The sequence below is a fragment of the Hylaeus volcanicus genome, chromosome 7, assembly GCF_026283585.1.
Source record: "Hylaeus volcanicus isolate JK05 chromosome 7, UHH_iyHylVolc1.0_haploid, whole genome shotgun sequence".
Lineage (NCBI taxonomy): Eukaryota > Metazoa > Arthropoda > Insecta > Hymenoptera > Colletidae > Hylaeus > Hylaeus volcanicus.
Window position 1 is genome coordinate 6,034,409 of NC_071982.1, and position 12,114 is coordinate 6,046,522.

The 12,114-nt window shown below is 45.9% G+C and overlaps 1 protein-coding gene across 3 annotated transcripts in view; it reads left to right on the forward strand.

Moving 5' to 3' along the window:
- Nucleotides 1-434: 434 nt before the first annotated feature.
- LOC128879711 (uncharacterized) overlaps nt 435-12,114 on the forward strand; it is a 30,354-nt gene continuing 18,674 nt past the window's right edge. Inside the window, exons 1-6 of one of the 3 annotated variants that reach the window (XM_054129113.1) lie at nt 435-1,482; nt 1,590-1,698; nt 9,642-9,766; nt 9,833-10,238; nt 10,349-10,608; nt 10,767-11,811. In XM_054129113.1, the coding sequence (XP_053985088.1) occupies nt 11,640-11,811 (172 nt within the window). In that variant the 5' untranslated portion in view covers nt 435-1,482; nt 1,590-1,698; nt 9,642-9,766; ... (1 more) ...; nt 10,349-10,608; nt 10,767-11,639. The remainder of the gene's footprint in view (nt 1,483-1,589; nt 1,699-9,641; nt 9,767-9,832; nt 10,239-10,348; nt 10,609-10,766; nt 11,812-12,114) is intronic. The other 2 variants (XM_054129114.1, XM_054129115.1) reach the window with 2 other exon arrangements.

Sequence of the window (12,114 nt, forward strand, 5' to 3'; positions counted from 1 at the left end):
CCAGAAGGAGAAGATCAGGGTGAAGATAGCGATGGGACTAATTCAATTGTCGCTGGGGAAAAAGCTCGATAAGCGCGAGACCCAGATTCGAGGGGTTTCGAGAGCCCCGCAACGCTGAAACTTGAGAGAAGTTGAGAGTCGTCGATGTCCCAGTATGTCTCGCGCAGCGACGGCGGCTCGGGGGGCCCTCGAGTAGCACCTCTCTGGTCGTGCTCCCGTCACACCATAGGTTATTTCCCGTCGTTTTTCATGGGTGGAAGAATTCGACGTACAGGGTGGTCCGCTCCGCTAGTAAGTGTCGCCACAATAGAATGAAGTACCCGAGGTCCTAGTATAAGTAAGGGAGAGCCCTAGTGACCCCAGCTGCGAGGGATCGTCAAGTTCGTCGATGACAGAAATGGGATGTCTACTTCGTTCTATTGCGGCGGCACTTCCTTTCGGGTCTACTATCAAGCGGATCGCCCTGTAGTAACAGGTGTTTCGTAAACCTCCGTAAACCTGGCGTTGATTAAAATAAAAATGTCGATCGACGCCTTGGCCGATCGAAACCGTTTCGAGCCGCCTCGAGGCCGTCGCTACCGGAACGGAGACAGTGATAAACACCGCAGCGAGGAGGCGCGAGACGGACGTACCAGAAGCGAAAGAGTGGGAAGAGCGACGAGGACGTCGCTCGGAAGAAGCTCCACCTCGCGGCGGAGGGACAGAGACAGGGCCACGAGAGTCAGGGAGCGAGTGTTCTACTCGGACGCAGTTATGCCGACCAGCTCAAACTGGGTGCCGCCAAATCGAACCCCGGTTCGAATTCCGCACGGCCGCGGCCGCGAGAAGGAAACGCGCGAGGAAGAGGAAGAGGACGCCGAGGAGGAAGCCAACGGAAAGGGCTCGTGCCGGTGAGATAGGACAACAACGCGAGGAGAGGCAAAGGGAGACAAAAGGTACGTCGCGCGAAGGAAACTTTCTGCCTTCCTGAACCAGTGTATGGAGAGAGAGAGAGAAAGAGAGAAAAAAAGAAAGAAAAACGCGAGAAAGGGCGAGAAGGTTGGACACAGAGAGCCGAGGGGAGGGGGAGGAGGTTCGACGAGGGACCAAGCGCCACGTCGGGAGATAAAAAAACGAGCGAGAAGGTCGGGGCACCGTGCCGCCGGTCGTTAGTGAGGTGCAAGTAAAAGAAGGATGAAAAAGGGTATTGTTGCTTCGAGCTGCTCGTGTTTTTGTTTTTCTTCTTTCCACGCTCCTTTCGTCTCCAGTGAATGTGTGTCGCGTGTGACGAACCCTCTGTGTCGGGTCTTTTTTCCTCCTTTCCCTGCCGCGGTGGGAAACTCGGCGGGACTTTTTTTTTTTACACACGCGCGCTTTGCGTGGGCTCCTCGAGGTCGCGCGGCGATCGTTTCCGGGCAAGACGTTCACGTGCTTTCCAAGTGGAAATAAGTTCCGGTTGAAGGATGGGAACACGGGAAATCTAGGAAGCCTGGAAATTGGCAGGTATCGCTTGGTTCATGACGTATCGAAGTTTAATTCTAAGATGACATTTTCATCGACAGATTCGAATTTTTAATTCGATTTAATTTGTGACTATTGTTCTTTCTTAGGTGGGAGCATTTGCCAGTAAATTTTTCTGCGGAGGTTGCACGGTGTCGGTTCCTACGGGTCGAGGGTATTTTCTGCGTCGATGATTCAGAGACGTCCGGCGATCATATGGTCCGTATTTATGACTCGAATGATCGAGATTTCACGGGATGGGATTGACAGGCATAATCGCGACGGCGGCTATATGAAAACGGTGTCGACGAGAGGAATTAAGCGTGGTTTCATTTTACGGGGTAACCTAGATTTTTAAAACGACACTTTTCTACGTAACTACAAATCCCGGTTTCTAAAAAATGACGAATTATCGAAACGTTTGCCGAAAAGTGTGACATAAATGATTTATTTCCGTTCAAACCGCCTGTCAGCTGTTCGACGATTGTCAGACACCGGTCGCTGAAAATTTTCACTGTTTTCTTTCCTGCCTATTAATACTCGGCTGTTTGGATTACGAATGGTGCCTTTAGGAATGCACATACGTCTTCCCTTTCGTTTCATTCACGAAGAATGCAACCTACGTTCGGAAATTTATTTTCCTCGGAGGGTTCAACGCGTTTACCCCCTCCATTTGCCACGGTTCGGGTTACACAGCATCGTCTGTTCCAAGTTGAATGCGAAAACTCGTGAACAAACCTTTTGGCTTTCCATTCATTCAACGAACTTCGACATTTTCGCGTCGAGACCTATCGATCCTCATCTTTAAATTATTTTGGACAATCCGGCATCGAAACTATGTGACTAAATTTCTAGCTTCAAATTTCTAGCTTCGAATCGTTAGCACAAATCGATTAACTCCATAACACAAAAAGGATGTCGAGAATTGCAACGAAATGGTCTCTGAAATAAATTATTTATTATTCAATGGCAAAACAAAATTTTGTCGCTTAATCATGTCGGTCTATATTATTCAGGGAATTATTATAAACATCAAAAATTATGACTACGCCAAGACACTTAACCCTTTGCGGTCCTATGTCGAGTGAGGCTCGACAAAAATGTACCGAAATCAGAAAATTCGGACTGCAAATGGTTAAATTTACGATTTTTCAAAAAATGGAGTTAATCGACTCGTGCAGTGAACGGCTGACGTAACTCCCGCTATTCTCGTCTAATCTTGGCCAGTGCTCGATAACATCAGGGGGGAAGTAAAGGGAAAGCAATTTTGTGGCTCCGCGATGACAAAGTTCATCCAACCAGCCCGAGGATAGCAATCGCAAAAAGGCGACGCGAAATCAAATAGCACGGGCGTCCGTCAACTGTCCTGCGCGTTGGCTCGCCCGAGACATCCTGGACAGGGGGATGATAACTGCCCCGGAGCGAAAAAATACATCTTCCTTTTTTCAGTTAGCCGCGTCACTGGCCTTTATTGCTGCGCCCTACCCCTCCCCGCGGCCTCACCTTTTATGGCGCTGCAACGGCCACGAAACGATCCCGGTCGTCGAAAACGCGTCCGCACCCTTGAAATAGAGAACCGGCGGGGGTGGCGTCATTTTTCCTGACGCAATTCCCTCGGTTTTTCCGGTTGTCCTTTCGCCCTCGGGAAATTTCATTTTCTTTGCCGTCCGCGCATCCCCCGGGCGTACCCGGGGATGTGTTTGGAAAGCTTTGACGCGTGTTTTCCCTGTTTTTCGGGAGACTAATTAGGAGTTGGGTAGAGTCGGAGATACCCGGGGTCTTAAAATATTATTAGGTACCTGGAACCCTCTTAGGACTTGTCAGTGTTCAAAACATCTTCATGGGTATAGTCACTGATAGGGGATCTCGCGGGGTCGTTAAACACAGCATTTCTTGCACTTATCCGGTCTTTACCGAATGTTTGGGAGAAAGTGTGCTTCGTACCGAAGTAGTATCGGCCGACATTGATCAGACAAGCTTACATTTTTTGGTAATAATCGACATTTTAAGTCGCATTTAATTAAAACTAGATTACATGAAAAATTAGGTTATTTAAGCAAGGTTCTAGGGTGGATTGACCCAAATACAGTAACAGGTATTCTAGGTCAGTCTCGAGATCGAGACCAAGCGACTTACATCGATCCTCTATAGCAAATTAAACGAATTAAGGGTGATAATGTCGACTACTTCAGCTTCTATTATAAAATATTTAATACGACAGCCACGAAACCGTACCCCCTGTAATTCTTAATCAAAATATCGTCCGACTCAAACAGCAAGAATGAATTTTAGATTCTTTCATTCTTCCGACCACCTCGTAAGTTTACCCCTACTAAATTTGTAAAATATTGTCACAAGAAAAAAAAAAAACAAACAAATACCAACACGGACCATCTATCACGTGTATCGAGAAATTTATAGCGAGTGTTGCGTGCCAAGTGAAAACGAAATTTTAAGAAAACGCGCGCCGAAAGATAAATCAAAGCGTAAATTGAACCTTTGCGAGTTGAACTCAAACAACGGAACGAGCTGTTGATGACTCAGCGCCACTTTATGCACTCTGGCTACGATCGAGATTGATGCATCATGACAGAAGATGATGCAATGCGATATAATTGTTCCGACTGAGCCAGACTTGTCGCAATATACAATTCTCCACTCTCTCTGCCCTTCCAATTTCATCCCCAAAATAATAAACAAATCTCGTTGTTACCATTAAACAATATTGCCGAACCGTTCTCATAACACAAACAAATACAAATTATAATCTGTAATTGTGTTGCGTTGTTTATATCGTTAAAGAAATTTTCCGTGAGATTATAATTAGATCTCAGGTGTCGGGGTGCAGACAGTTTTATTTTCGTCGCGTAAATGGAAATGCAGCTAGAACTCGCGAGAACGGCCCGACGGTCGAGACTCGATTTTCGAGCGTTCAAACGAAGCCGCGACGCTATTTCGGTTCCCGATCGTCCACTCGAGAAAAAAGCTGGCTCGTTTGTCGAGGATCGATCAAGTTTTCATCGCGACGCGTCCGAGAGGAAAACGAGCAGCGTTAATCGTGCGGCCTCGATGAGAAGTTTAGTGCTTCTTTTTTTTTCTCTCTCTTTTTTTACTTGGCACAGCGAGAACTGTTCTTCCGCGCGATGGAGAGGCTCGAGGCGTAACGAGATATTCGTGAGGCGAGGAAATCTCTTTTCTGGGAAACCAAACGTATTTGGTATATCTTTCGAAAACGAAATCCAGAAGGAAAGTAACGTCAAAAAAGATTATTTAATATATCGAGTTAGATTTATAAATATTATCCTGTTGATTTTTTTGACTTCGAGTACGCTGACTGTCCGTTAAAAAATATTTCAGTGGTCTGGAAATCTCACCTTCTTTAGATTACAATTTTCAGTATTCATATTTAAATGTTCAAAGACTGCTCCCATGTCGCGAATACTTCGTCCTCCCCCCTTCTGCCCCTACTTCTTCGCGCCGGCCATGGGATCACAGGCATCCCTCGAAACTCCATAATCGTTCCGGCGCGTCGCAAAAACTCCTCGGGCCAATTTATCCAGCGACAGTTTTCCCAGCCTCTGGCCACTGTTCGTTCAGCGTCACTAAGGGAAGACGGAGGAGTGGGTGGGGGTTTGATTCACCGCTCGTGTGATTTAGGAATTGTCGGGACGGTTGGAGGGGGTGTAACCCGCTTTCGAGGACAGAACGATAACCCAAGTTTAAATTGGAGGGTCGGCCACTTAAGATTCAGTTCCATAAACTGGAAAGTTCAGCCCCACTTTCCAGCGGCAGCGGGACGAACTTCGCCCGTGCCTGACGCTGCAATTAGGCGAGTATTTTCGATCGAATTCAATTAGCTCCGCGACGAGCTAGCCCTCGCGGAGACAAAGTTCGCGACGTTGGCTGGTTTCGCGCGAGTCTTGCTCGCGAAAATAAAATCGTGGCTCTTGTTATCCTCCAAATGAAATATTCTTGAAGCTATGTACTATTGTAAGACCGTTCCAAAGTCAGTTAACGTCGCGGGAGTCCCAACAGTGTTGGACACAGGGTTCTGAAATGTTCTATTTTTTATCCAGTGTTAGGTTTACCATGGTGACCCAACGTGACCCAATTGGGGGCACACTTCGATCATAAAACACTTCCTAGATTCACAACCCTCTATAATCTTCTTGTGGTTCTTATATTCTGCATTTAGGCTCCAAGATTGTCATGGTGACCCAACGTGACCCAATCGAAGACAACACGTTGATCATAAAACACTTCCCAGAATCACAAACCTCCCATAATCCACTTGTACTCTTCATATTCTGCATTTAGACCCCCAAGACTATCATGGTGATCCAATATGACCCAATTGGGTGCAACACATTGACAACAAAGCACTTCCCAGACCTCCAGCCTCCTGTTATCCTGCCATAACCCTCAGATCCTGCATTTAGACCCTCAAAAGTACCACGCTGGCCCAGCTTGCCCCAGTTTCAGTAAGCTGAAATTCTTCCGTACCGGGGCACGAAGGGTGGGAAGAGGTTCGAAAACATGTTCGCGCGGGTGACCCCAGCTGGCGTGATGCAACCGCATGTAAATCATCCGCAACAGGATCGACCGGGCGAAACCAACGTTGTACCGCGCACTTCTGGGCGCACTTACGCGGAACGACGACGATGCACATGTTAACGTGACGCGGGGTAAACGTCGGCAACACGTGTCGCGCGAGTAATCCATGGGTTGTCGTTACCTCGACCGTGTCACAAATGCACCGCCATCGGCACGCTCTGTATGCAGCCGATGTAGCCGATTCACTGGCTCCCATCCACGCCAATCTCGTCGCGCGACTCCCGAGGAGTCAATTTTTCGAACTAATACGCGTACGGTAAATACCACTGGCACGCACTGGGTGTCCCACAAGTAGCGATAATGTGTTTCTTTAGGTATACAGGGCTATCGAATCGAGCGACGTTGATTGGGGAGATACGAGGGATTAATTAACGTTTAGGAGTTAACCCGAACTAACTCTCGAGTAAGTAGGCCTAATCCTTGACCTAACCTATCCCCAGCATAACTAGACTAATATGTTTTTCTTTTTTTGAATCTTTGCGCTCATTTCGTGTTTCTCTGAACAGATGACGCTGACAATAAATAGAAAATGTATCATTTCATAAATTATTAGAATCATTTTTTTGACTTGCAGGACGGTTATCGTGGTATTGTTCGAAGTTGACAAAGAGCAGAAGTTCGCGCTGTTAGCAGAAGGTCGTATAATTTCATCTGTTCAACGTCGTAGAGCCGATCAAACGTAACACACGGCCATCAAAATGCGTATCGAATCTCGCGACCGGAAATCGTTAAAATCGCCAGGTGTCGGATAGGCTGTTGCGTCTACCGAACGTTTCCGCAGCGCGGCGCACTTCAAATAAACCCATTTCTCTTTTTCTTTGTCTCGCGTCTTCGTCGAGCTATGCAGAAATAATAACCAACCGAAAGCCGACACTTTTTAATTGATTAAATTTGTAATATAATTTTTGTATCCGGACAAAACAATTCAAGATACAAAAGAAGAAACATCTAGCCCCTGATACCGATATTCAGGTTAGACCCATCGCGGTCTAAATTTAGATAATTCGTTAGAGCAACGAGGCAATAAAGCACGTGACCAATTTGTAAATAAGAAATCGCGGGAGAAAATTCACAGAACGCTAAACGTAAACGGAGCGCGTGGTGCAAAAATAACTAAATCGAATATAAAGGTACTTCTCTATGGCAGCGCGTGTACACTCTAAATATCAGCGGCAAATTTTCCAATTGTACGTTTCGAACAGTGGGATTCGGAGAATTTAAAATTATCAGATTGGCGCAGGAATTCCGTTCGGTAGTAAACAGGAATTCAATTTTTAGTCTTGGCACGCCGGTGGCCCAAACCACTTGCAATTTAATACGCTACACTTTACCAGACTCGATTTATTACATTTTCTGCTTGGCACAATGTGCGCTCGAGTTTCTTTCATTCAAAACAACGAACCCGAATGAACAAGTTAAATTTATTTTCCTCCTTAGTATTCTCCTACTCTCGTATCAGTTCCTGACTGTCGCCGAAAATATTCGTAAATTTTAAACCTCAAACGTTACCGTGGAAAAATATCTAATTAAGAAATAATTCTTTAATTTCAAATCTCCATCGACGAAACTCTCTGAATATCAACTTTCCGGCCCTAATACCCGAAGACAGCCAAAATTTCGCAACGACTCGAGAAGGGACGCCCCTCCTCGTTAATCCTCCGTTCCCCCTCGCGCACGTTGAAGGTGCTCGGAGTTTTGATAAGTGTCATGCAAATGCACGCGCGGCTCTTAACGAGCCCTAAGTTTTTGCCAGGACGTAACTTTCCCATGGAGTTTCTTTCGATGCCTCCTGGCATTAAAATGCATCCGCGTTCAAATGAACGTGATTACAGTCGCGCGTATTTCGGCGAAAGCGGCCGGGAAACGACGGAACTTCGTTTCCCCGCGAAACTTCCCCGAGGGAATTGAAAGAAAAAAAATGAGAGAGAACTTTTTAAACTCTTCCTGATTGCGGCTTGGAGCCGTTTGTTGCTCGATATCGCGATCCTAGCCGGAACGGTGTTTGTTTTAACAATAATTCCGACCTCGTTTTCACGACGCTGAAACATACACCAAACACGAACAAATAAACCGGGATTATTTTTAAATTGACGCGGACGAACGTACGTCACTATACATTTCAACGTAGGAGCTTAATATCGCTTCGGTTTGACGAATTTCGATATCGAACGAAGGAATCTTTTTTTAATCGTTGCGAAATTTTGAAATAATTTAGATGTCAAAAAAGAACTTTTCGATATCGATCGTTAGAATGGAATCTATCGAAAGAAATTCGAATATGTACGATCGTCGTGCCGCTGACACTTAAAACTGCGCCTGAAGTGGAATCAGTGTGAACAGTAGAACAATACCGTCCCAGGTCAGACTCGTGAATGTCGGGAAATAAATAAAGCTCTACAAGGGGCGTACAATAAACCGTGCTCTCGTTAATGTAACAATAATCACGAAACGCGAGGGCCGTTCCTCGGGGTTCGTGTTCCTCGTCTTAATTACGGTATCCAGAGGAAATCTGGAGCACTTACCAAAGCCCGGAAGCGCCGGCAGGAGAGTTGTTTATAAATCAATTACGTCCGTGCATTGTCAAAGCATTTTCTGCCTCGATTAATTTCACCGCCTCCTCTGCCTTTCCCTCGGAACTTCATCGTGCGCAATAAAACAACCGAACGCGACGTATTATACAATTCATACCTTTGTTACATTTTCGCATACAAGGTGTCCCATTTCGATCTTTCGAACGAGTAAACGATTGTCCACGTGGGAAAAGTATTTTAGCGATAGATAAATCAAACGTGTAATTAAACATATCGATCGCAACGGAGTTATTATACAGAGTGTCCTGTTTTGTATTCGAGTTCGTGCTTTGCTCATTCCATTTGCAATTTATTACACCGTTGATTTATCATTAATCAGTTTAATCGCAATTCGAGTAACGCTGTATTCTGTATGAGTCAATCTCTCTTCCTTCGATGATTCGGCATTTCCTCTTCCGTTTCGTCCACTGGTTCACCATCCTCCCCTCTTTCCATTTAGTCTCCCCCACCTTTTCTCTTTCTCCTTCGTCCATCCCCTTTACCCCCTACTTCCCACTCCAAAAGGTAACACAGCCCACAAACGAATGAACGACGATATGCACCTGAGCTTTCATGCCCCCCTCCTCCCACTCCTGCATCCCAGCCACGCTCCTCTTTGATGTCACTTCCCAGACTCTGTGTGTATCGTGTGCGGCGAGAAAGAAAGGTAGGGAGAGGCGAGAGACGACCAAAAACGCTCTTCAAAGCATAGATTTACGCCCTCCACCACCGCCACCCATCCCCCCGGTTCTCACTCGCCACTTTCCACCAGCGAGAATGTTTTCCTATTCCATGCATCCGTCGGGAAGCGTGCAGCTGCAACCCGAGCCGGCGTTTCCAAGGGTGAATCGGCCCGCCGGCGAGCGCTTTAATCGCCCATCCTTTGGGACAACTCGCGGGGAAGTGCTCGAAACGAAGATGAATCGGAGATACGATGCAATTTTTGTTAATATATACTGATATTATTTCATTTTTCAGATCGAGTGCCGTTGAGAGATCTGCGACAGAGCGAGCAGCTAATGGCGAACTAAGGAGACAGGACTAATATCTTATGATCTGAAACTGGAGGATTCGAGGATTGGCCACCGGTCTTCGAAATTCATGTAAGCGAAAATTAAATTTTCATTATTGTTATATCTTCGTTTGCTAAATCAACATTCTCATCGCAGATTTCATCGCGGAAGTCGAGGCTTGAAAGAAGTCTCAGAGGCAGTCTGAGACAGTTGACAAAAAATTAAAGAAGACAGAAAGGTAGGAAGACGTTTCAGAAAAAAGAAGAGACGACTGAGGCAGCAAGGGAACTTTTAAAGAAGCATTCCAAGAACAGGAAGGGTTCTAAGATACCTCCAAAAGAAGAAGAGTCAGGAGAAACATAATTTAGAAGAGAAGAATAATATATCTAAAAGGTATCCAAAGGAAGAAATAACAATTGCGAGAGTCTCGTTGAACACCTCTAAAAATTCTAAAAGAATCAAAGTGTCTGAAGGTAACCAAGCAAGCCCTGAAGAGGTATCCAAACATTCAAAGTAAGAAACCTACAGCAAGGCCTGAATCTGCCTAAAAGAAGAGTCCCAGGTGAGTCTAAAGGAAGAGATAACAATTCCGAAATAAGAAATAACGAGTCCATCTGTATATCCTAACCCAGACCCTAACGCAGAGCACTGAACCCCAACGATATGTTCAAGGTTCCATGAAGAACACCTTCGACGCGCTACAGGGTTGTTGTTCGGTGGAGGTGGCGTAAAAATTCTGACGACGATAAATTCGGATCAGCGGCGCGGATAAATCCCGCGGGAATCGAAGCGTGAAGGGACCAGGGAGGAAGTATCTTTCTTTTTTTGTCCTACAAGGACAGAAGATCGCGCGGGATAAATTCCCGCGAACGCGCGAATAAATTGAAAGAAATACAGGGGAACAAAAGAAAACCGAGGAGCGCTGATAAACGGTGAGTAATGGGGGCGCAAATTGCGCGCGAGCGACTCGAACTGATAAACGAACGATGAGAATTTTTTTGCGGGTAGCGCGGATGCACCTGGAATATCAGGTCGCGATTTCGCTGGCGATTTTTCTGGGACAGTGTTTGACATTCTGCGAATTTTTTAGGGGTTGGACCGCAGAGGAACGAGAAGGGAAGACCGAGGATTGTCCGAAAGAGGAAGAGTAGTCTGGGAGGAGTCTGAGAAAAGGGAATCTGAAGAAGAGAATATTTTGAATAATATCGCAGAAGAGAAGAGAGTCTGAGGATTTGTTGAAGAGAAGGAAATAGCCTGGGATGAGGTAACAGTTGCAAGAAGAAAACTCGAGGAAAGTCTGAAAGAAGAAAATAGTAGAATTCTGAAAAAATCTTCTGAGACCTGTCTCGCCAAGTGTAAAAGAAGAAATAGGAACGTTGAGAGTGTCAGTCGTACCAAACGTAACGAGACCTATCTGGAGAAGTCTGCAAAGCTCCAAAAGTACTTAACCTCACCAGTTGAACCGCGAAAGAAGAAATCCACAGGAAGCCCTGAATCCATAAAGCGCATAAATGAGAAAGCGGCGAGCAGACCGAGACAACACCCAGGGGACTAAGAATGAAGTCACATAAGATTACGTAGCTACTTGAACGCGTTGCTTCGTTCTCCGAAGACTTCCGGAGTCGGTTCCTAATGGCGCAATATAATTTAACGCGTTCGCAGCCATTAAGCGAAGATAAAATCCCTGTCGAAGAGCTAATGGCCAATCGTAAAGCTGCCGGAAGGCGGACAGCGTAAAAAACGTGGCGGAAACACGCGTCCTGGTGTTTCGCGGAAGACGTCTTTCCTCGTTTCGCTTCAATTATGTATGTCCTCGCTGGTTGAAAGTATCCGTTGAGTATCGCGCGGTGAACGTTCGGCGAGATGCCGTGAATCTGTGACCATGGTGAGCGTGAGTCCTGTTAAGTGTGGTGGGTGAAGTGGATTTTTGAAACGGTGCCTTGGCTCTAAATTAACGAACACAATGGCGGGCACTGGAGTGAGCGTAGCTGGAGCTGGGATGCTGAGGACCAGACGCAGGGACGTCAGCGTGAAGCCAAACAGGAAACTCGACCGGAAGTCCTCGAGGGGGATGATATACGAGAACGAGGAGCTGAGACTTAGAACTATTCGCATCAACGCTGAAGTGGAACAAGGTAATTAACGCTCGGACTTTTCTGCCAGTGGCAAGTCAGGGAGTTGATCTCCGCCATTGTTTGGATTCATATAATTCTGGTAGCCACAGCTGTACAGACACTTTACTGACCTCAATTTGGAGATGAAAATTGATAACATGCTTTCAAGTCACAGTTCTTGCATCAGGTTCAAGTAAGGTAATCTTGTTCGATTTTTATGTCTTTGCAATTCTATTGCACGTTTCATTTACTTCAGTCAATCATTCATAGTGACCAGAAACGTACTGACCCCTGTTCAAGTGAAAAATCTTGGCCCTTCAATGA